The sequence below is a fragment of the Monodon monoceros genome, unplaced genomic scaffold, assembly GCF_005190385.1.
Source record: "Monodon monoceros isolate NGI ecotype Baffin Bay Population unplaced genomic scaffold, NGI_Narwhal_1 Super_Scaffold_15, whole genome shotgun sequence".
Taxonomy (NCBI): domain Eukaryota; kingdom Metazoa; phylum Chordata; class Mammalia; order Artiodactyla; family Monodontidae; genus Monodon; species Monodon monoceros.
Window position 1 is genome coordinate 45458960 of NW_021703771.1, and position 23691 is coordinate 45482650.

Consider the following 23691-nt stretch of genomic DNA (forward strand, 5'->3'; position numbering starts at 1 on the left):
AGGTGTCCATGGCAAATGCCAGACCGGGTGTCTTCCCTATCCCTGCAAATCCCGAGCGGGCGTGGGACAGGCGGCCCACAGGCCAGGCCCAACGAGTCGAACGCGGAACTAGGGAGCAGGCGGAGGCAGGCGCTGGGCTGTGGCTCAGCAGGCCTAGCCTGGCTTTGGGCCTCCGGCCTCTCAGCCGGGGACTCTGCGCCTGCGCCCGCCCTGCAGCTGCCTGCTCTCCCAGCGCGCCGCGGTCCAGGCTGCCGCGCGCCGCCTGGGTGTCTGGGCGATCCATGGGCTGCAGCGAGGGCCGCGATGACAGATTACGGCGAGGAGCAGCGCAACGAGCTGGAGGCTCTGGAGTCCATCTACCCTGACTCCTTCACAGGTGACTTACGCGGCCGCGGGCCCGCAGCTACTCGGGGTGGAGTGGGACCGGCCGCCACCGCCACGGCCCTCGGCATCCCAGGCCAGGATGGAGAAGGGAACGGAGAGGCCGTGTGGCCACCGCGCCCTCTTCTCTACTTCTCCTCAAGGGTTCAGGCATCTACGAGTAACTCTACGGCTGTTTCCTTTTCTTCGCTTGTTTCCTGAAATCTGAAAGTCCGGGCGAGGCTGGCGAGGTCCCTGGAGTCTCGGGCCTGGAATTCAGTCGGGGGCAAAACCAGAGAGTTTCATTGTCACTTAACAGCAGCCCGAGGTTTAGTGAAATACACGAATATAGATACTCCAAGTGGGAGTAGTCTTTCCGGTGCCGCAGAAGTGTCAGTTTTCACATTTTCACCTCTATTCAGGTAGAAGCTGTTTTTCAGACGATGGCGTTTTAAAGTTTGTGGGATTCAGAATTCTCAAAGTTACCCAGAATCCGTTTTGAGAGTAGCGTTGTCCCTGAAGTTTGTCGTTTTTCTTTTCTCTTCTTTCTTTCTTTCGTTCTTCTTTTTTTTTTTTTACATTCTGATATTCTGCAGAATGCCCCATGAATGAGGTGGCCCAAATTTCAGGTCCACTATAAGATCACAGGTAATTAGACCAATAGTAGGATATCATCAGGCCTGGCTTCCTCTTGCTAGAAGCAAGGTAGTGGAGGCTCAGGAGAGGTAAGTGCTTGCTCTAGGTTGGCCAGAAAGTTAGTGGCAGGACTGGTAATAAGAGTAAGGTCTGGGGCTTGGGATCCAGCTCCAGCTGGGATGAGGGGGAGCAGAAGATTACTTGGGAAGTTGGGCTAATGTGAAATATTAATGAGAAGTTCATTTGGTATATTTTAAAGGAAGAGAATTCTTCAGTATGAAGCCTTCAGATGATTCTGAAAATGCTGCAAGATAACCGTATCAATATGGCTTCTCTCACTCAGTTTCTGAGAGGTGATCTAATAAAGCCAACATGAGCGAGTATAGCCTAGGTTTGTGGGATTTACCTTCCCTATCCCTTCCTTTGAGTGTTGTCCATCACTGATTGTCAGAATTCAGAGTGTAAGGTAATGTTATTTTAACTCATAAACTCCCTTTTCATTGTTTAGCTTAGTTTTCTTAGCTCTACCCTTTGATCACTGCTTGCAATGGTAGCAAATTTTGTTCTGCTTTGCCAACAGGCAGATGTCTCTCAGCTATCCCTGTATAGCTCCAGTCCTGTTCATGTTCTCTCTCAACAGCAGTACAGCTGTGCTGTGAGGATGTTAAGGGGATGAGTGAAGAGGGGTTTGAGAGTGTCATTAACTGGGTGAGTGTGTATGGAGTCTGGCTCCCTTATCTATCCTTGCTTATATATCAATGTCTAAATAAAATAGAATATAGGGTCAGTTGTTGGATATATTCTTAATCATGACGTTTGGTCATTTCTAGTACATTGGAAATGTAACAGGCATGAACACAGTGTAGGCAGAGTTAAGAAAGCATAAGATGTGCTGTTGTTTTCATTTCTTTGGGCATAAGGTATCACTCATTAAGTACTGTGCACATAAGCATTTATGACAGTGATACATTTTTAACCCTAGAATAATTGGATGGTTCTTTCAAATTGTACTAAGCTCTGATGTAGTTCAGTATGTGAAATTCTTGTCAGATGCAAAAGTGCTTGAGGATTCTGAGCCAGGGTAATGAAAGACAATATGTGAATCTTTGACGCATCAAGTATTCTGCAGTGTCAGCTGAGCCCACCTGTCTCTAATTCCTATCAGCATTCCTACAATGGCATTAAATAAATTAAAATGAGATGTCTTGATTTATAGTTCTTTAGGAAGTTTGATCAAGTTCTGTATGATACCTCAAGGAAAAGGCAGAGGGCTTTGGAATCATGTATTTCCATGTTTGGTCTTCTGAAATTTTGAGGATTTGCAAGGTTTACTGTTTTACAGCTTTCTTTTGTGTTGATGATTTCATACTTTAATATTTTCATACCAGGTTTCAGAAAGAGAACTTGTTTGTGTCAGTTTGCCAAGGAACACTAATTGGTAGTTTTCAAACGTCACTTTGAATCACATTGAATATTAGATTTGGTAAATACTTTTTTTTTAAGTACATGGTAGAGTGCTGACAGAGAAGCCTTTTTAAGTACATCCTGACCCCCTTGTGGATGCTGAAGAGGCACAATTCATCCAGCCATAGTCCTAGGCACATAGACCTAACCTGACTTTAGAATTGTTGCTTGACTATTTGCAGAGAACTTTTGGCCTGATGTTGCATTTGTTGTGAAATATAACAGATCATAATACAGTTTCTTCTCTGTGCCTATTCTGACTGCACATTGATCCAATCCTCCTAACAACTAGTCTCCCAAAATGTAAATGGACTTTCCTGATACCACATTCTCCTTCAGTGCTTCACTTGACAAGGTCCTGCTAAGGTAGTTGAATTTGGTTATTTCCATTTCTGTGTCAAAATCCTGGCTATCGGGTGTTTTGTTGGAACAAATTGGTTAGCTTTAGGCTAAACAAAAGTCAGGTTCCCTTAATTCTCTTTGATCTTACAGAGAGGGGTACGTAATCCTGTATTTGCTTATATTAGTACCTCTAAGTAACACCCATGAGCTTAACAGTTAAAATTGCATCTTAGAGATGGGGCAGAAGTCATCTTGTGAAAGCAGTTTTTCTAGGACAGTCACTTTCTAAGACCCAAAGAGACTTATTTTAACATGAGCTGATCTGGTTCTTTGTGAAAACCTTAGTGTCATTTGTGTGTCCTGTTAGTGTACCTTTCAGCTACTACCTCCGTTTTCTCTGCTCTTTACAAAATCCTAAATTCTGTCTAGTATACCATCATCTGCCCCTGTATCACCTAACACTTATGCTCCTCTGCTGGTTCTTTCCGCAATGCCCACCAACCTTATTCTTTTTCTCAAAAGTATTTTGATCCACTCACAGTGGTGGAAGTCTGGTCTCTAGTGAAAGCTAATCTTTCCTTAACTCGCCCCAACTCACAGTGTGTAATGCATTGGGATAGGATTATTGCTTCATGAGAACTCAGGAATAATTCATCTTTGCAAGTTCAATTCAGTAAGTTTCCCTATTTTAGTAACCTCCAAGCTTTGGAATATTATCCCTTTTCCATTTGTTTTTTAATTAGGTTAAGCTATGATAGAAAACCCCAAATAACTGGTTTTAAAAAGGTAAAAGTTTATTGCTCTTGCACATAAATGATAGATGTGTAGCTCTGGTGCAAGAATTCTTCAGGGACCCAGGCTTCTTCTTAGTTCTTTGTCATCGCTAAGATGCAGTCTCATGCTCATGGTGAAGATGGCAGCATTCCTTTTCCAGGCAGTAGGATAGATAAAGGAATGGAGGAAAAAAAAGAAGAAGAAGTAGTAAAAGACAGCAGTTTCTTAAGGAAATTTCCTTAAAACTATCAAAGGGCTTATTTCTTTCTATCCCATTAGCTGGAACTCAGTCATTTGGTGAGACCTAACTGGAAGGGACGCTGGGAAAGATAGTCTTCATCCTGGGTGGGCAATACGCTCAGTTAAAAATGGTATAACTGGAAGAAGGGGAGAGTGGATATTAGCAGTGTTCTCCAATATTTTTTTTTGTTTGTTCCTGGTTCACAATTTTCTCTCTGTAATGGCAGTTTGGTGGAATGCGTATCAGCTCTTTGTCCTTGGACAAATCATATAACCTCTCCAAGCCTCAGTTTACATATCTATTTAATAAGGAATAATGTAAGTGTAAAAACTTTTTAACTGTTAAACAAATATAAGATACTCTTTACTAGAAATTTACCATCTTAGTTGTGGATTCTTCTAATAACATGGCTTCATAACTCCTGTCTTTATCAACGAACAGTTTTGATTTCTATTTCCTCCAACTGCATGGGGCCATAGCCACAGCTTGGATGGGCCATCTTTAAAATTTTGGCCTCTGAAATTCCTCTTTCTGTCTATAAGTTTTGTAGCCCTACGTTTTTTCATTCCCATGCTTTTAGTGAACATGCCTCTCATCATGAATTCTCATGGTTTGATAGTTTATCAGCTTCTTTCTTGTTCATCTTGCCTCCCTGTTCTGCCTAGCTCCCAAGGTCAGGCAGTTCAGTGATGTTCTTGCTAGCATTCCCATGTCCTCATTTACCACATGGGTTCCTCATTTACCAGATATTTAGTATACTTATTGTTAGAAGCTCAATCTCTTGGGAAAAGACATCAGATAAATAATTTACAACACAATGTGATGATTCTTTCATGGAGGTTCATATAGAATGCAGCCACAGCAAAGGAAGAGGGGACGGTCTGAGTTGTTTTGGAGAGCTGAGGGGTGATGAGTTATGTGAATGAGACTGGGGGATGGGGCATATGTGCCGAAGCATGACTCTGTGAGAGCCAAATGTGTTCAAAGGACAAGTAGCTGGGTATGGCTAGAAAGTGGACAAGTAGCTGGGTATGGCTAGAAAGTAAAGTGAGAGTCACGGAAAATGAGACCTGACAAGTACGCAGGGCCTGATCACAAAGGGCCTTGTTAGGGATTTAGATATGATCTTACAGGCCAATGGTTCATTCCCCATTACCCCTACCAACAGCTACTCAGACACATACAGCACGTAGACACTGCCATGTCACAGCTGGATCTCTCGGTACTTAGCTGGCTTCACAAATAAAATAGGCTTCTCTTGAGTTTATTTTTACCTGTCATGGCTGCTGCTTTTCTTTTAACCTTTGGCACTTTTTCCTCCTCTTTTGTTCCACAAATTTAGGATCCCTTATGTAGCTGACATTGGCCCTTATTTTTCTCTCTGTATTCTCTGGCGATTTCATTTAGTTGAATGGCTTTAGCTGTTACCTCTGTGGATGATCCCAAATTAAATTCAAGCCCAACTCTCTTTAGCCCCATTTGCCCATTTCTGATTGCGTACTTGATACCTCCAACTGAAATTCCCTGTGTTCTTCAAATACATCTGGTTTTTCTTTTCTATTTCTGGTTTTTGTTATTGGCACTGCCTGCAAATTCAAGTTGTCACCCATCACCATCTTAGATTTGTCCCTGTTCTCTGCTGTTCCCATTGCTCCCAGCCTAGTTCAGAACCTCATTAACTTTGCTGAAACGATTTCAGTAACTATCAAGTTTCATCCTGCATCTAGTCTTGTTTTTCCCCTTCCACTTTATGCACTGTTGCTAGATTTATCTTCTGTGTTTAGAAATAGAATTCTGACCTTATTACTTCTGCTAAAGAAAGCTATCACTGTCCACACTAAACTTTCAGCTGTATATTTTCAACTTGTTTTATTCACTGCATATACATTCACTAGTGGAATAATTTCTAATTCCTTGCATAGTCTTAAGCTTTCGCACCATTATACACTTTGCCGTGTTACTCTATCCTGCATTCCTTTTCTTCATCTCTATTTACCAGTATGCCTTAATTCACAGCCTAGCTCAAATGACTTCCCTGGAATTTCTCAGCTGGAAAAATTTTTTTTCTTTTTAAATGAAACTCTATACAGTTCATATTCAGTCCTGCCAGTTACTGGCTATATAGCTCTTTTATCTCAGTTTCCACATCTATAAAATTGGGATGATACTATATTTAAGTGATTTGAAGACATAGTTTTACATGTAAACATTTCTGAAATATGAATTTGTCTTATAATTGGTTACATATCATAGTTTAATTGGTAGTTTCTTTCTTAGTGGTACATAAAGTAGGGTGCATCACATAATTGATGGCATCTTAAACTTGGTGAAATATGGTAACAGTATAAAAGCAGGATTTTGGTGTGAGAAGTAAAGGATCTTTGTGTAAATGCATAGAACAGCACAGGTGCAAAGTAATGCTCAATAAATGTTAGCTGTTGTTACTGGTTATAGGTAACCCCTAAATTACAGCCTCATGGAGCCCTAGAAAATGATAATAAGTTGGAATGTCATTGAGTTGAACCCTTATTTCTACAGTTGCAATGTTTATATTTCATGACATGTAAATGCTAAGGTTGGTCATGAAAAGAAATAGGAATGAAGTACATCAAATATATTTTACACACGCTTGTTAGAAAAAAGGTAGGGCCAATCATATTATAAAAGCTTTATTATAATTACCTTTTAGGGACTTTTTCAGCATAGGCTGGACTGCCTGAGGCCTATTAAAATATGAGTCCAGTGAGTCTCTTATCTTCCTGACAAACACCTTTGTACTAATCATAGATGTTCATCATTGCTTCAAGTACTTTTAAACTTCAATTAAAATGAGGGAATATGTCTTGATTTTTTTTTTTTTTTTTAACATTTTGGCCGTGCTGCTGGGCATGTGGGATCTTAATTCCCCCACCAGGGATCGAACCCGTGCCCCCTGTGGTGGAAGCGCCGGAGTCTTAACCACTGGGCTGCCAGGGAAGTCCCCTGAAACTTTTATTGATAATTCATTTTATTGATAATTCATTTATTTATGAAGACTTCAGAAGTTCTCGAATAGGAAAAGCTGAGTAGTTTTTGTGGTGACTTCTTCAGAGATCCCCTTACTCTTTCATGTCCGAAAGAGGCTGCTGAGCTGCATAGGGGTCAGGGCTTCCCAGGCCTGAAGTGAAGCACAGACTTTTCTTTTGGGCTCAGCAGCAATCAAGGGTGACTTGAATTTTCCTTGTTTAATCATCTAATGTCTCTGAATATTAGTTCAGCTCTTTCACTGAGCCAAACTTTATTGAGTTTCTAGATACTGCCAGGCACTGATCTAGGAGTTCTCAGAGTTTTTACAGTATTCTTGTGGGGGGAATAGATCATAAACAAGTAAATAGTATCAGATAGACATCAGGCTTCAAAATAGCATATAAAGCTTTCTTATTTATGTAAATGTTGATTGACATGTCTTGCTTAACAAATTATAAGTAATTTGATACTTGGATTCATGGATAATTTTGTAATTCCATGAAAGATGATAGATTTTCAATAATTTGTGAAAGAATAAAGCTTCGTTCTAGAGATGATATAGAAGAACGAGAGAGCTAGAAGACACAAACTCTAACAAATTAATATTTACTGTTTGTCATGGAGATTCTGAATTATATTTCAGAATATATAAGTATAAAAAGTAGTGATAATACTGAGTATTTATGAGGGGGTAGCTTCTGATGAGAAACATCAATTTTTTTTTTTGCCGTTTCATTTGGAAATTTTTTAGAATGTAATTTTCCATGTATAGGTGGAAATTTTGAATTAAAAAGTAAATTACTTATTTTAATTGATTTGATAAAACTCAAAGAGGGTATCTATTATAGGTATTTTTTCCCCAGATTAAAGAAAACCCTAGATTTAAATAGAAATTGATGGACGTTTTATCGTTTGAATTGTTCTATTCAGTCTGTATTTATGGAAATGGAAATACAGGCTAGGAATCAGTTTCCAGGACTGGATATTGATATTTTGCTAATAAGGAAAAGCATGTGCCGTAGGAAACATCTTAATAACTTAACCTCTGTGTATAATTTCTTGCAGTATTATCAGAAAATCCACCCAGCTTCACCATTACTGTGACATCTGAGGCTGGAGAAAATGATGAAAGTAAGTCTAATCAAAAATACTTTAGGTTTTTCTAAGCCCCTCTCTCGGGAATTTTATTCATTCTGCAGCCATTGTGTTGGGCATTGCATGTGCGGAGGTGCTAAGGTGCTGTTAAGAATTTAGTATGAATGTTACATATTTCTAGTCAGTATTTACTATGGAATAATGACTTCTAGAGAAACAGAGAGGAAGTCAAGGACATGTATTCTGACAGTAAGCTTAATTCTTAAAAGTGAAACAGAAACATTAACAATACAGCAGATAAGAAAAGGGTAGGACATATTTGTCAAGAACACTTGGCATGCACACGTAATTTAGTGGTTGTGTGGTATTCCTTGGCATAGCATGGACTTTTTCCTCTTTGGATATTTAGATTGTTTACTGGACATTTGCTGTTATAAATTGGGCTGGATAAATACCTATCTGCATTTTTCCCCTCTCTCTTTAGAATGGATATTGTACTGTTATTTAAGTATGTGTATACATAAAACCAAATAAAAACCAATATTATACAAGTGTAGAACTAAGACAAATATACAAATTGAAATAAAGGAGCTATAAAACTAATAAATTAAAATTAATTTAAATTTGATACATGTTGGGGGAAGAGTGTCTTAAGTTCTTTTCTGCTTTTAGTCCAGTTCAGTTAATATTGTAATTTGATAAGAATGTTGTATAAGTTGGTGTTAACCCCAAGGATTTTGTTTTTTTCCTGTCAACTAAAATTCTGTCATGGGTATTCAGTAATACCGTTTTAGTGGTATCATTTGATAACTCTAAATCTGTCTTGTAGAATTGAAAATGAGGTTAGTATTGATATTACTGAAATCTGAATTAAAAAGCTGTTGAATACAGTTATTTACATATATTTATATAGATAGATATTTATATATAATTATATAAACTTCTTTGTTAACGTCATACATAAAAATTAAAACAATATCAAGCCAGCACATTTTGAGGTGTTTTTTTTTCCATTCCCGTGGAGAGAAATCTAGATTTCAATTAAAATCATCAATATCAGGAGGTTTTAATAATTAAAATGTGAGTTACAGGAAGGGCAAAATCTAGACAAAGGGTCATTTTGACGAGTAAGTTTTAACAGAAAATGTTTAGCCCTACTGCTTAGTTGGCAAAATTGAGAATTCATCATGCTAGGTAGCAGAGAGATACTTTGCACTAATGCACCTGTAAGAATCTCACACCTATACCAGTGTCAGATCTGTGAATTGGCACAGGCCAAAAGACTGGGGGAACATGTATGGATGAGTCAGGTTAAAAGTTTCTCAGATAGCCTCTCAAACTGTCCAGTTCACAGCTGTGTACTCTAGCAACCCCTTAGCAATGCCCTGCTGGCATTGTGCAGATAGCAGTATGGACTCCTGCACTGGAGCTGGCTCTGGTAGAGGCCTGAAAATGAGCCTAAGGTAGTACTTTTTCTATATGTCATATTCAGTGCATTTTGTTCATCTTAAGGAGAGTTTTAAAAAGAATGTGTTTTTCATCCTCTTTCTCTGATGTGCAGTATGATAAAATACTCATAAGTAGTAGATGTGTTAGAAGTGATCTTTGGTATTCCTATGATTTGTTTTCACTTATATTTGTGGTACATGTTGTTTATGTTAGTAATTATCTGGTCTCATGGTAACCTTGTTTTTCTTTGTAGGAAAATCTGTTGTGCTACTTTTCATTGACACATTGTAAATTAATTAATGATTCAACAAAGATGTTGACCTCTCTGTACTTTACATTTTAAGGTGTTCATATCAATCTCTTATCTTGTGTCTTTAGCTGTCCAGACTACCCTCAAGTTTACATACAGTGAAAAATACCCAGATGAAGCTCCCCTTTATGAAATATTCTCTCAGTTAAATCTAGATGATAATGATGTCTCAGACATTTTAAAATTATTAGCATTACAGGTAAGGAAATAACAAGTTTTGTAATGGCATTATTTTATTGGCCTTAAATATTTTACAGTAATGTTAAGAGTCAGAAAATGCTATTAAATATGTATAACCAGTGTTTTGAACAAGCAAAATTCATGATGTGTGTGTGTGAATATATATTCACAAAGCATCTTTATTTTTGTTTCCCACTGTACCTTTAAAATTTGAGTAAGAGACGTTCTTCCTATACCCTTGTTTAAAACTCAGTTAACCCTGTGACTTGTAGGTGATAAAAAGTGTGATTAGGTACTCTAAGTTATAAACATAGTTAAAATTTGGTTCTCAGAATGCCTAGTCCCGTGTGCACTTAAAAATTCCAACTTAAAACTCCTAAACCCCCTGACCTGTTGCAGGCTAGTTGCCTATAATTTGGTAAGAGGAGTGGTGGAGAATGGGTATCAGAAAGTTCTTACCTGGCTAGTTCTGTGATGGGATGGGCTACTCACAGTCTGGGCATGGGGGATATTTAAAGCTCTCTCTTGCTTGGGTAGAGAGTTTTCATGGGATCTTCAGAGTAGGGAGTAGGGAGGGCAAGTAAAACCTTACTCCACCAGCTTAAAAGCAGAAGTCCTGATTTTGTTTGTTTTCTAAGAAGAACTGACATAAAACATGTCTCCATCATAAATGTGACTTGTATATTTCAAAGACTATAGATGCTCTAAATGCTGACATTTTAAAAATATCTGGAGCTATTAGAGAATGAAGAGGGAAAGGATATATCAAACATTAATTGATGCTGATCTGGGCCCTGTTCACTCTGTTACCCAGTGTGAAGTTATATTAATTCTCTATATTTGGTTTAACATGCTTCTTGTAAAAACATTGCAGAGAGCCTGGAACAATATACTGTATTCAGTCAGTCATATATTAATGTAAGTTATTTGATCTGAGTGATTTTGTTAATATGCATTTTATATTTCATTTATACTCAAACTCCTTTCTTTCAAAAAGAAAGTTTTGATTTCTTTCTGATACTTACCTGAGATCAGAGATAGAGCGCATATTTGTATTTTTTCCCCTAAAAGTAGTTATATTAATTTTTAGTTATCAAAATAATAAATTTATATTATAGAAAACTCAGAAAATACAGAAAATAATGAAGAAGAAAATAAAGATTACCCTTAATCTCACCAGTCAGGTATAAATGCCTAATAACATTTTGGTACGAATTCAGAAAACTTTTTCCTACAGTAGCTAGCACTATCAGTTCTCCAGTATGTTATCATTATTTTAGTTCTTTGAGGGTATTTTAAGAGCTCTGACAATGGACTGAATTTTGAGGGCAAAGTGATTTTCTAATATAATACAACAATAAAGAATGTAGGTACTTTTATGATTTATCTTTATGTATCCTTTTTTCTTTCTATTTGTAATGGTTTAAAACTAAAATCATGAAAACATGCTGGAGAACTGATGTTGCTAGCTACTGCAGAAAAACGTTTTCTGAATTCTATGTACATTTATGATTATTACATAGAATTTATTGAAATTTCTTTTTTTCTCTGTTTTAGGTTGAATATGGCAAATTACAAGACTTTTAAAATGTTATTTTTATATATATGCTTAATTCTTAAGTGATCCAAGAGTCCAAACTTATGGTGTAACTGAATTAGTAATCATGTTATAAATGTATGAAGTGTAGTGATTATGCTGAAACACCTTTTTTCCCCCCACTGGTTAGTTAGTTGTTTTTATTTTTCTGAGAATTGTGTTTCTCACTACAATCGTTTTTTCTTTTTTGGTTACATAGACAGAAGAAAACCTTGGTATGGTGATGATCTTTACTTTAGTGACAGCCGTGCAAGAAAAATTAAATGAAATAGTAGATCAAATAAAAACTAGACAAGAAGAAGAAAAAAAACAAAAAGAAAAAGAAGCAGAAGAAGCTGAAAAGGTATATTTAAAAGTCAGGTTTTCTTTCATTATTCTTTAAATCTGTTTTTGGGGGGGTTTGTTTTTGCTTTTGGAAATTTCAGTAATTTGGGGGGAATCACAAAAAGCACAAGTAAATTTTAATAAAGCTTTACTAAGTAAAATTTTAGAAGGTCCCTCATTTAGTTGATGCACATGGCACAATAATGATTAATAATCAGTTAGTTAAAGGTTAATAAAGCTTATGCAGGTAAAATCAAGAAATATAAACTATTTCACTTACGGTATAGAGTTTAGAATTATAAAGCCTCCACTAGAGTGATTTAAATATTTACTAAATGTAAAGAAAACCTTAGATTCTAAAATGAAGTAAAAAAGATAAGCAATGATGTTAGTGTTATGAATTGATGTGTATTTAAACATATTAATATTGACAGTAGCAACTTTCTTCTTAACAGTGAATAGCAATGGGGACACATTACATATTATCTTTGCTTTTTTGTAATAAAAATTAAAAAAGGACTTTTCCAGAGTAAATTGCCAAAACCAATGAGAGTAGCCAATGCAGGCAGAAATCAGACTAAATATTTTAAACTTGAAACCATTTTTCTCTGTTTTTCCTGTGAGTGGCTGTATTCATTTGTCTAGAAGATCATTAGGCTTTATTTTCTAACTGTTGTATCATTTATCTGGTGGTGTGTCTTTTTTCTTTTCTAAGCAATTATTCCATGGCACTCCTGTTACAATCGAGAATTTCTTAAGTTGGAAGGCCAAATTTGATGCAGAACTCTTGGAAATTAAAAAGAAACGAATGAAAGAAGAAGAACAAGCAGGAAAAAATAAATTAAGTGGTATGACCCCTCATATCCTGTTCCTTTAAGCCCTCCTATATTATTTCTTACATAGCAAGACGATCATTTGGACAGATTTCTATAAGAAAATAATATACTTAGGCATCTAGGACAAAAAGAGAAAGCATTCTCTCCATATGGTGATGTTTCTTCACACATAATTATAATTAATTTTTATGGCTTATCTTTCATCTAAATATTGGAGTGGATAGATGTTGAGATATAACTACCATGACTTTTAGGATCACAAGCCTTAGGACTGATAGATTCAAACCCGTTTGTTTTTCTAGGACTCTGAGGCAGATTAGGTTTTCACTTCTTCCATTTTAATGCAAATACATTTCATATGCCTCTTAGCTACTCACTGAGTTCATAAATTGATTGAAATTCACAGAAAAAACAGGTTTTAAGACTTGTTTTTTTATAACTTGTTTATATTATTCTACTGTTTAAAGCATTGTAGGGGAGATGGAGGAAAAGTATGCCATTCGAGTTAAATATGTTTATTTCTTTTAGGGAGACAGCTATTTGAAACAGATCATAATCTCGACACATCTGATATTCAGTTCTTGGAAGATGGTAAGATAATGTTAGAATTCCACATGTACATAATGTGCTGTTTTTATTAAACCATGAAAATCATAGCGGTAACTTAATGTAAATTTTTCCTCCCAAGGCTATAAAGAAACACATTTTGAAGAATAAATTCGAATGTTTGATCAATTTACACATTAAACTACAGCAAAGTATTTTTTTTTAACATCTTTATTGGAGTATAATTGCTTTACAATGGTGTGTAAATTTCTGCTTTATAACAAAGTGAATTAGCTATACATATACATATATCCCCATATCTCCTCCCTCTTAGGTCTCCCTCCCACCCTCCCTATCCCACCCCTCTAGGTGGTCACAAAGCCCCGAGCTGATCTCCCAGTGCTATGCAGCTGCTTCCCATTAGCTATCTATTTTACATTTGGTAGTATATGTAACTCCATGACACTCTCTCACTTCATCCCAGCTTACCCTTCCCCCTCCCCGTGTCCTCAAGTCCATTCTCTACATCCCTGTCTTTATTCCTGTCATGCCCCTAGGTTCATCAGAACCATTTTTTTTTTTAGATTCCATATATATGTTTTAGCATATGGTATTTGTTTCTCTCTTTCTGACTTACTTCATTCTGTATGACAGACTCTAGGTCCATCCACCTCACTACAAATAACTCCGTTTCGTTTCTTTTTATGGCTGAGTTATATTCCACAGTATATATGTGCCACATCTTCTTTATCCATTCATCTGTCGATGGACACTTAGGTTGCTTCCATATCCTGGCTATTGTAAATACAGCTGAAATGAACATTGTGATATATGGCTCTTTTTGAATTATGGTTTTCTCAGGGTATATGCCCAGTAGTGGGATTGCTGCGTCATATGGTAATTCTATTTGTAGTTTTTTAAGGAACCTCCTTACTGTTCTCCATAGTGGCTGTATCAATTTACATTCCCACCAACAGTGCAAGAGGGTTCCCTTTTCTCCACACCCTCTCCAGCATTTATTGTTTGTAGATTTTTTGATGATGGCCATTCTGACTGGTGTGAGGTGATACCTCATTGTAGTTTTGATTGTGCATTTCTCTAATGATTAGCAGTGTTGAGCATACTTTCATGTGTTTGTTGGCAATCTGTATATCTTCTTTGGAGAAATGTCTATTTAGGTCTTCTGTCCAGTTTTGGATTGGGTTGTTTGTTTTTTTGATATTGAGCTGCATGTGCTGCTTGTAAATTTTGGAGATTAATCCTTTGTCAGTTGCTTCATTTGCAAATATTTCTCCCATTCTGAGGGTTGTCTTTTGGTCTCATTTATGGTTTCCTTTGCTGTGCAAAAGATTTTAAGTTTCATTAGGTCCCATTTGTTTATTTTTGTTTTTATTTCCACTTCTCTAGGGGGAGGGTCAAAAAGGATCTTGCTGTGACTCATGTCATAGAGTGTTCTGCCTGTGTTTTCCTCTAAGAGTTTTATAGTGTCTGGCCTTACATTTAGGTCTTTAATTCATTTTGAGTTTATTTTTGTTTATGGTGTTAGGGAGTGTTCTAACTTCATTCTTTTATATGTAGCTGTCCAGTTTTCCCAATACCACTTATTGAAGAGGCTGTCTTTTCTCCATTTTACGTTCTTGCCTCCTTTGTCAAAGGTAAGGTGACCATATGTGTGTGGGTTTATCTCTAGGCTTTCTGTCCTGTTCCATTGATCTATACTTCTGTTTTTGTGCCAGTACCATACTGTCTAGATTACTGTAGCTTTGTAGTATAGTCTGAAGTCTGGGAGCCTGATTCCTTCAGCTCCGATTTTCTTTCTCAAAATTGCTTTGGCTATTCGGGGTCTTTTGTGTTTCCATACAAATTGTGAAATTTTTTGTTCTAGTTCTGTGAAAAATACCATTGGTAGTTTGACAGGGATTGCATTGAATCTGTAGATTTCCTTGGGTAGTATAGTTATTTTCACAGTGTTGACTTTTCCAATTCAAGAACATGGTATATCTCTCCATCTGTTTGTGTCATCTTTAATTTCTTACATCAGTGTCTTATAGTTTTCCACATACAGTTCTTTTGTCTTCTTAGGTAGGTTTATCCCTAGGTATTTTATTCTTTTTGTTGCAATGGTAAATGGGAGTGTTTCCTTAATTTCTCTTTCAGATTTTTCATCATTAGTGTATAGGAATGCAAGAGTTTTCTGTGCATTAATTTTGTATCCTGCTACTTTACCAAATTCATTGATTAGCTCTACTAGTTTTCTGGTAGCATCTTTAGGATTCACTACGTATAGTATCATGTCTTCTGCAAACAGTAACAGTTTTATTTCTTCTTTTCCGATTTGGATTCCTTTTATTGCTTCTCTGATTGCTGTGGCTAAAAATTCAAAAACTAGGTTAATAGAGGTGAGAATAGGCAACCCTCTCTTGTTCCTGATCTTAGGGGAAATGGTTTCAGTTTTTCATCACTGAGAACGATGTTGGCTGTGGGTTTGTCATATATGGCCTTTATTATGTTGAGGTAAGTTCCCTCTATTCCTGCTTTCTGGACGGTCTTTATCATAAATGGGTGTTGAATTTTGTCGAAAGCTTTTTCTGCATCTATTGAAATGATCGTATGGTTTTTATTCTTCAATTTGTTAATATGGTGTATCGCATGATTGATTTGTGTATATTGAAGAATCCTTGCATTCCTGGGATACACCCCACTTGATCATGGTGTATGATCCTTTTAATGTGCTGTCGGATTCTGTTTGCTGGTATTTTGCTGAGGATTTTTGCATCTATGTTCATCAGTGATACTGACCTATAGTTTTCTTTCTTTGTGACATCCTTGTCTGGTTTTGGTATCAAGGTGATGGTGGCCTCGTAGAATGACTTTTGGAGTGTTCCTCTCTCTGCTGTATTTTGGTAGAGTTTGAGAAGGATAGGTGTTAGCTTTTCTCTAAATGTTTGATAGAATTCGCCTGTGAAGCCATCTGGTCCTGGGCTTTTGTTTGTTGGAAGATTTTTAAACACAATTTCAATTTCAGTGCTTGTGATTGGTCTGTTTATATTTTCTATTTCTTCCTGGTTCAGTCTTGGAAGCTTGTGCTTTTCTAAGAATTTGTCTGTTTCTTCCAGGTGGTCCTTTTTTTTTTTGGTATGTGGACCTCTCACTGTTGTGGCCTCTCCCATTGTGGAGCACAGGCTCCAGACGCGCAGGCTCAGTGGCCATGGCTCACGGGCCCAGCCGCTCCGTGGCACATGGGATCTTCCTGGACCGGGGCATGAACCCATGTCCCCTGGATCAGCAGGCGGACTCCCAGGTGGTCGATTTTATTGGCATATAGTTGCTTGTAATAATCTCTCATGATCCTTTGTATTTCTGCTGTGTCAGTTATTACTTCTCCTTTTTCATTTCTAATTCTATTGATTTGAGTCTTCTCCCTTTTTTTCTCGATACGTCTGGCTAATGGTTTATCAATTTTGTTTATCTTCTCAAAGAACCAGCTTTTAGTTTTATTGATCTTTGTTATCATTTCCATCATTCCTTTTTTATTTATTTCTGATCTGATCTTTATGATTTCTTTCCTTCTGGTAACTTTGGGATTTTTTTGTTCTTCTTTTTCTAATTGCTTTAGGTGTAAGGTTAGGTTGCTTATTTGAGATTTTTCTTGTTTCTTGAGGTAGGATTGTATTGCTATGAACTTCCTTCTTAGAACTGCTTTTGCTGCATCCCATAGGTTTTGTGTCATCATGTTTTCATTGTCATTAGTTTCTAGGTATTTTTTGATTTCCTCTTTGATTTCTTCAGTGATCTCTTGGTTATTAAGTAGTGTGTTGTTTAGCCTCCATGTGTTTGTATTTCTTACAGATTTTTTCTGTAAGATATCTAGTCTCATAGCGTTGTGGTTGGAAAAGATACTTGATATGATTTCAATTTTCTTAAATTTACCAAGGCTTGATTTGTGACTCAATAAATGATCTATCCTGGAGAATGTTCTATGAGCACTTGAGAAGAAAGTGTATTCTGTTGTTTTTGGATGGAATGTCCTATAAATATCAATTAAGTCCATCTTGTTAAAGTATCATTTAAAGCTTGTGTTTCCTTATTTATTTTCATTTTGGATGATCTGTCCATTGGTGATAGTGGGGTGTTAAAGTCCCCTACTATTATCATATTACTGTCAATTTCCCCTTTTATTATAGCTGTTAGCATTTGCCTTATATATTGAGGTGCTCCTATGTTGGGTGCATAAATATTTACAATTGTTATATCTTCTTGGCTTGATCCCTTGAGCATTATGTAGTGTCCTTCTTTTTCTCTTCTAATAGTCTTTATTTTAAGGTCTATTATGTCTGATATGAGAATTGCTACTCCAGCTTTCTTTTGATTTCTATTTGCATGGAATATCTTTTTCCGTCCCCTCACTTTCAGTCTTTACGTGTCCCTAGGTCTGAAGTGGGTCCATCGTAGACAGCATATATACAGGTCTTGTTTTTGTATCCATTCAGCCAATCTATGTCTTTTGGTTGGAGCATTTAATCCCTTTACATTTAGGGTAATTTTCGATATGTATGTTCCTATTACCATTTTCTTAGTTGTTTTGGGTTTCTTATTGTAGGTCTTTTCCTTCTCTTGTGTTTCCTGCCTACAGAAGTTCCTTTAGCATTTGTTGTAAAGCTGGTTTGGTGGTGCTGAATTATCTTATTAGCTTTTGCTTGTCTGTAAAGGTTTTAATTTCTCCGTTGAATCTGAATGAGTTCCTTACTGGGTAGATTAGTCTTGGTTGTAGGTTTTTCCCTTCATCACTTTAAATATGTCCTGCCACTCCCTTCTGGCTTGTAGAGTTTCTGCTGAAATATCAGCTGTTAACCTTATGGGGATTCCCTTGTATGTTATTTCTTGCTTTTCCCTTGCTGCTTTTAATATTTTTTCTTTGTATGTAATTTTTGATAGTTTGATTAATATGTGTCTTGGCGTGTTTCTTCTTGGTTTTATTCTGTATGGAACTCTCTGTGTTTCCTGGACTTGATTAACTATTTCCTTTCCCATATTAGGGAAGTTTTCAACTATAATCTCTTCAAATATTTTCTCCATCCCTTTCTTTTTCTCTTCTTCTTCTCGGACCCTTATAATTTGAATGTTGGTGTGTTTAATGTTGTCCCAGAGGTCTCTAAGAGTGTCTTCAGTTCTTTTCATTCTTTTTTCTTTATCTGCTCTGTGGTAGTTATTTCCACTATTTTATTTTCCAGGTCACTTATCCATTCTTCTGCCTCAGTTATTCTGCTGTTGATTCCTTCTAGAGAATTTTTAATTTCATTTATTGTGTTGTTCATCATTGTTTATTTACTCTTCAGTTCTTCTGCATCCTTGTTGAATGTTTCTTGTATTTTCTCGATTCAATTTTCAAGATTTTGGATCATCTTTACTATCATTACTCTGAATTCTTTTTCAGGTAGACTGCCTATTTCCTCTTCCTTTGTTTGGTCTGGTGGGTTTTTACCTTGCTCCTTCATCTGCTGTGTGCTTCTCTGTTTGCTTAACTTACTGTGTTTGTGATCTCCTTTTTGCACGCTTCAGGTTCGTAGTTCCTTTTGTTTTTGGTGTCTGCCCCCAGTGGCTAAGGTTGTGTAGGCTTCCTGGGGGAGGGGACTAGAGGTTGTGTTCTGGTGGATGAGGCTGGATCTTGTCTTTCTGGTGGGCAGGACCTCCTCTGGTGGTGTGTTTTGGGGTGTCTGTGACCTTATTATGATTTTAGGCAGCCTCTCTGCTAATGGATGGGGTTGTGTTCCTGTCTTGCTAGTTGTTTGGCATAGGGTGTCCAGCACTGTAGCTTGCTGGTCATTGAGTGGAGCTGGGTCTTAGCGTTGAGATGGTGATCTCTGGGATAGCTTTCACCGTTTGATATTACATGGAGCTGGGAGGTCTCTGGTGGACCAATGTCCTGAACTCTGCTCTCCCACCTCAGAGTCACAGGCCTGACAGCCGGCCAGAGCACTGAGACCGTGTCAGCCAGAAAGAAAGAGAGAGAGAGAGAGAGAGAGAGAGAAGGAGAGAGAGAAAGAAAGAAAGAGCAACCAAACCAAAAAAACAAATCCAGCAATGATAACAAGTGCTAAAAATTATACTAAAAACAAAATAAAGCAAAAAAAAAAACCAGACAGAACCCTAGGACAAATGGTAAAAGCAAAGCTATACAGACAAAATCACACACAGAAGCATACACTCACAAAAAGAGAAAAAGGAAAAAAATATATGTATCATTGCTCCGAAAGTCCACTGCCTCAATTTGGGATGATTCGTTGTCTATTCAGGTATTCCACAGATGCAGGGTACATCAAGTTGATTGTGGAGATTTAATCCGCTGCTCCTGAGGCTGCTGGGAGAGATTTCCCTTTCTCTTTGTTCGCACAGCTCCTGGGGTTCAGCTCTGGATTTGGACCCTCCTCTGCGTGTAGGTCACCTGAGGGAGTCTGTTCTTTGCTCAGACAGGACGGGGTTAAAGTATCCGCTGATTAGGGGGCTCTGGCTCACTCAGGCCACGGGGAGGGAGGGGTATGGAATGCTGGGCGAGCCTGCGGCGGCAGAGGCCAGCATGATGCTGCACCAGCCTGAGGCGCGCCATGTGTTCTCCCAGGGAAGTTGTCCGTGGATCCCGGACCCTGGCAGTGGCGGGCTGCACAGGCTCCCGGGAGAGGAGGTGTGGAGAGTGACCTGTGCTCGCACACAGGCTTCTTGGTGGCGGCAGCAGCAGCCTTAGCGTCTCATGCCCGTCTCTGGGGTCCGCGCTTTTAGCCGCGGCTCGCGCCCGTCTCTGGAGCTCGTTTAGGTGGTGCTCTTAATCCCCTCTCCTTGCACCCCGAAATAATGGTCTCTTGCCTCTTAGGCAGTTCCAGACCGTTTCCCCGGACTCCCTCCAGGCTAGCTGTGGTGCACTAGCCCCCTTCAGGCTGTGTTCATGCAGCCAACACCAGTCCTCTCCCTGGGATCCGACCTCCGAAGCCCGAGCCTCAGCTCCCAGCCCTCGCCCGCCCCGGCGGGTGAGCAGACAAGCCTCTCGGGCTGGTGAGTGCTGGTCGGCACCGAACTTCTGTGCGGGAATCTTTCCACTTTGCCCTCCGCACCCCTGTTGCTGCGCTCTCCTCCGTGGCTCTGAAGCTGCTTCCCCCACCTCCGCCACCCCCCACCCCCCATCTCCGCCTGTGAAGGGGCTTCCTGGTGTGTGGAAGCTTTTCCTCCTTCACAGCTCCCTCCCACTGGTGCAGGTCCCGTCCCTATCCTTTTGTCTCTGTTTATTCTTTTTCCTTTTGCCCTACCCAGGTACGTGGGAGGTTTCTTGCCTTTGGGGACGTCTGAGGTCTTCTGCCAGCGTTCAGTAGGTATTCTGTAGGAGTTGTTCCATGTGTAGATGTATTTCTGATGTATTTGTGGGGAGGAGGGTGATCTCCGTGTCTTACTCTTCCGCCATCTTGAAGGTCTCCCCCCAGCAATGTATTTTTTAAAGTTTTATGATAACTTAAGCAACATCAAAGATAGCAGTAGATAAACACTATGGTCACATTTGCCTCTAACAACTAGTAAACCAGGTCACTATGACTCAAGTGACCTGTTTTCTTCAAATTTCTAGTATCACAAATCTATGGTCTGTCATGGAGCTTTATAAAAACCTCAAACATAGAACTAACCAAAAGTCTTAGATTTTATATCACTCTCACTGTCTTTGGCACCTCTAGTCCCTTGTGCTTTCCTTTTCTTTTTTATCCTGACCCTTATGCTCTTGCTGCCTTTGCCCATCCATTGTCCATCCATCCACAAATATTTATTGCATCCCTGTAAGGCAGGCATTGTCCTGCCCGCTGAGGATACAGCAGAGAAATTTAGACAGATTTCCCTGCCCTCAAGGAGCTTGAGCCCTATGTGTATCTCTTAAACTGAGCTTCTTACTCAGTCACCCCTCCAGTAGCTCCCTGGGTTCTGTACTTCATCGTCCTTCTGTCATGCCCATTATGCCAGCTGGGGATCCTCTAGCATCTGGCCTTTCGACCTTGTTCCTGGACTACCTTCTGGAAAAGGTTAAGAAGGTTAAGAATCAACTATCTGTTGAGGTAGCCCACTGCTAAATCATGCTTCTTAACCTGAGCTGGGCTCCTACTGACACTGAGCAATTTTTTTTTTAATTTTAATATCTTATTACATTCTTGTTCTAAGATTTTTAGTCTCAAAAAAAAAAAATTCCAAAACCAAAAACCGTGAAACAGAAAACAAGGATATCTTCATCTATCCTCCCTCTCATTTTAGGAGCTTATTTTCCTTTCTATTTTGTTGAGAAGTTTTAGATCCAGAAAGTTTAGTCCCATTCTCTCTTGAACTTTAAAAGTTTTACTGTCTTTACTCATTTTTGACTCTTTTCCTTGTCTAATGGGTCAGGTGCCTCCTTATATCCAGTAACTTACCAAAAGCTCTCTGTTGATTCTGCCTCTGAAATGTCTTTTCAGCTCTTTCCTCCTAATTTGAAAGTTTTGTTATTTTTCAACTGGACTTTAGTAATAGCTTCATAAATTATTTCCCTGCCTCAGTCTCTTCCTCCTGGTACCCTTTCCTACCTTGTAGTCACCACCTCTGAGGTGGTATTTCTAAAAGCCATTTGTAATGATGCCATTTCTCTCCGTACGGTCCTCTGCTGCTTAGAGGGAGAGGTTGACCTGCACAGTCGTTCAGTTTGGCCTTCATCTGTGTTATCTCCAGATGTTTTTCCTCAAGAATCTTGTGTTCCACTTAGAAGTATTCAAGGTCTTAGCTCTTCTCTCTGCCTTTGCATAACCTACGGAGAATTGCTTCATCCTGGCCCCTTTTCTTCTGGTTGGGTTCAAATTTATCATGAAGATATTTCAGAGGTCGTCTGCTCTGTGAGGGCTTCACTGCTCCTCCCAGGCTGAGTCAGTTATTCTTTGGCTTGGACTTGACAAATTGTATTTTATTACTGAACTGCTCTTAGGCATGAAGCAAGACTCCTTCTCATTAAGTTGAATGTCAGTGGACTAGAGTCTGAGAGGGAAAGAAGGTAAACAATGTTTGGTGATTTAAGAGTACTGTAATATCCTACTTTATTTACTACAGATAGACTGAAGAGTGAAGATGTTTCATACAAAGCCTGGGTGTTACTTCCTATAGGGCTTAGACATTTGGAATCTTAGAAAGGCATACCACTGGTTACAGGGGAAGTGGGTGAGAGTGAAGACCAAATTTGTCAATTATAAGTATAGTTGAGCTTTAATGATGTATATATCTCCAGTATTGGAAGAGATAAACTCTTGGTAAAGGTCTCATGGTCAGTGATAATCAACTTTGTATCATCATTGTCTTCAACTTATAACATGCCAGATCATAAATAATTCATTCTAGATTGGCTTTTTTTGTAGCTGGATTTTTTAGACTATGAACTGGAAGCGTGAAGTTGCTCTTAAAATGTGTGAGTCTCTGCTGACCAATGCAGATCACTGCTGGTATGAGTAGTAGTTCAGGATTTCGTCACTTGCACCTCAGATGCACATTTACGAAGTCTCTGTTTGGTACTGCCATTGGGTTGTATCTTTTATTTCTGAGTGTAAGACTGCAGGGGAAATCTTCTGTCTTTTGCAGCTGGAAACAACGTGGAGGTAGATGAGTCTTTGTTCCAGGAAATGGATGACTTGGAGCTGGAGGATGATGAGGATGATCCAGACTACAATCCTGCTGACCGGGAGAGTGACTTGACCGACTAATAGACTAGCCCGTCTTCAGAGAGGCTTGACTGCCATAGCATCTGTGGCTGTGCTAAGAGGGTGTTGATTTTCCTTTCTTTTTTCTAAGAAAAAATAATTTTCAGGAGAGTATTCTTCTGATGGCTTTCATCATTGAACTTAATAAACTGATCTTAAAATTTCAGATATAAAATGTTCAATTCCTTTTATTGGTGGGAAGAAGGCCACATGTTTAAAATCATTTAGTGTTGGAGAGAAATTCTGCCTAAGACACCAAGACTGGAAGGTCAGCTGTTGCTGTACCCAGGTGTGGGTTTACATGCAAGGAATTGGAATAACTTGGAATTTCTGTGCTAGAGACTGGTGGCTTTTGAATTCTAAGGTTTGTCATTCATATAAAATATTAGAAGACTGAGGCGAACAGAGCATTAAACCTTCTGAATTCTAGCCTTCGGGCATAGTAAATTTAAGTCTTAACAAAACCAGAAGCCCATATAATAGTCAGGAGTAAAATGGACTTTAGTCATATAGTAGTATCTGCATCAGAATCATCTTTGGAGTTATTAAAAAGTGTGCACTCCTGGTCCTTTCTCAGTGGAGGTTAATAAACACTGAGCCTCATTCTGAGTTTTAAAACAGTGAAATCTCATACCTGTGACACAGGTGATTGTGATGCACACTCCTGATGAAGAACTACTGTCCTACAGTTGTCAAGTCTATAAATTGTGATTTTCCCCACTTTTCTAATTAACCAGTCTGAAGTGGTTTGAATTCTTGGGATTGTACACTGTCTGCAAGAGTACCACACATCC

General features: G+C 38.5%; 1 protein-coding gene across 2 annotated transcripts; it reads left to right on the forward strand.

The window, feature by feature from the left end:
• RWDD1 (RWD domain containing 1) lies at positions 1-23068 on the forward strand. 2 transcript variants are annotated; one of them, XM_029224340.1, is made up of 7 exons: positions 1-376; positions 7889-7954; positions 9746-9876; positions 11654-11797; positions 12494-12626; positions 13143-13205; positions 22779-23068. In XM_029224340.1, exons 1-7 carry the CDS (start codon positions 16-18, stop codon positions 22898-22900), a joined length of 1020 nt encoding a protein of 339 aa, XP_029080173.1. In that variant the 5' UTR covers positions 1-15; the 3' UTR covers positions 22901-23068. The 2 variants fall into 2 exon arrangements, with proteins under 2 accessions (XP_029080173.1, XP_029080174.1); XM_029224341.1 differs by lacking the exon at positions 1-376 and adding an exon at positions 1690-1704 and having other exon boundaries at positions 22779-23066.
• The last annotated feature ends 623 nt before the right edge of the window (positions 23069-23691 follow it).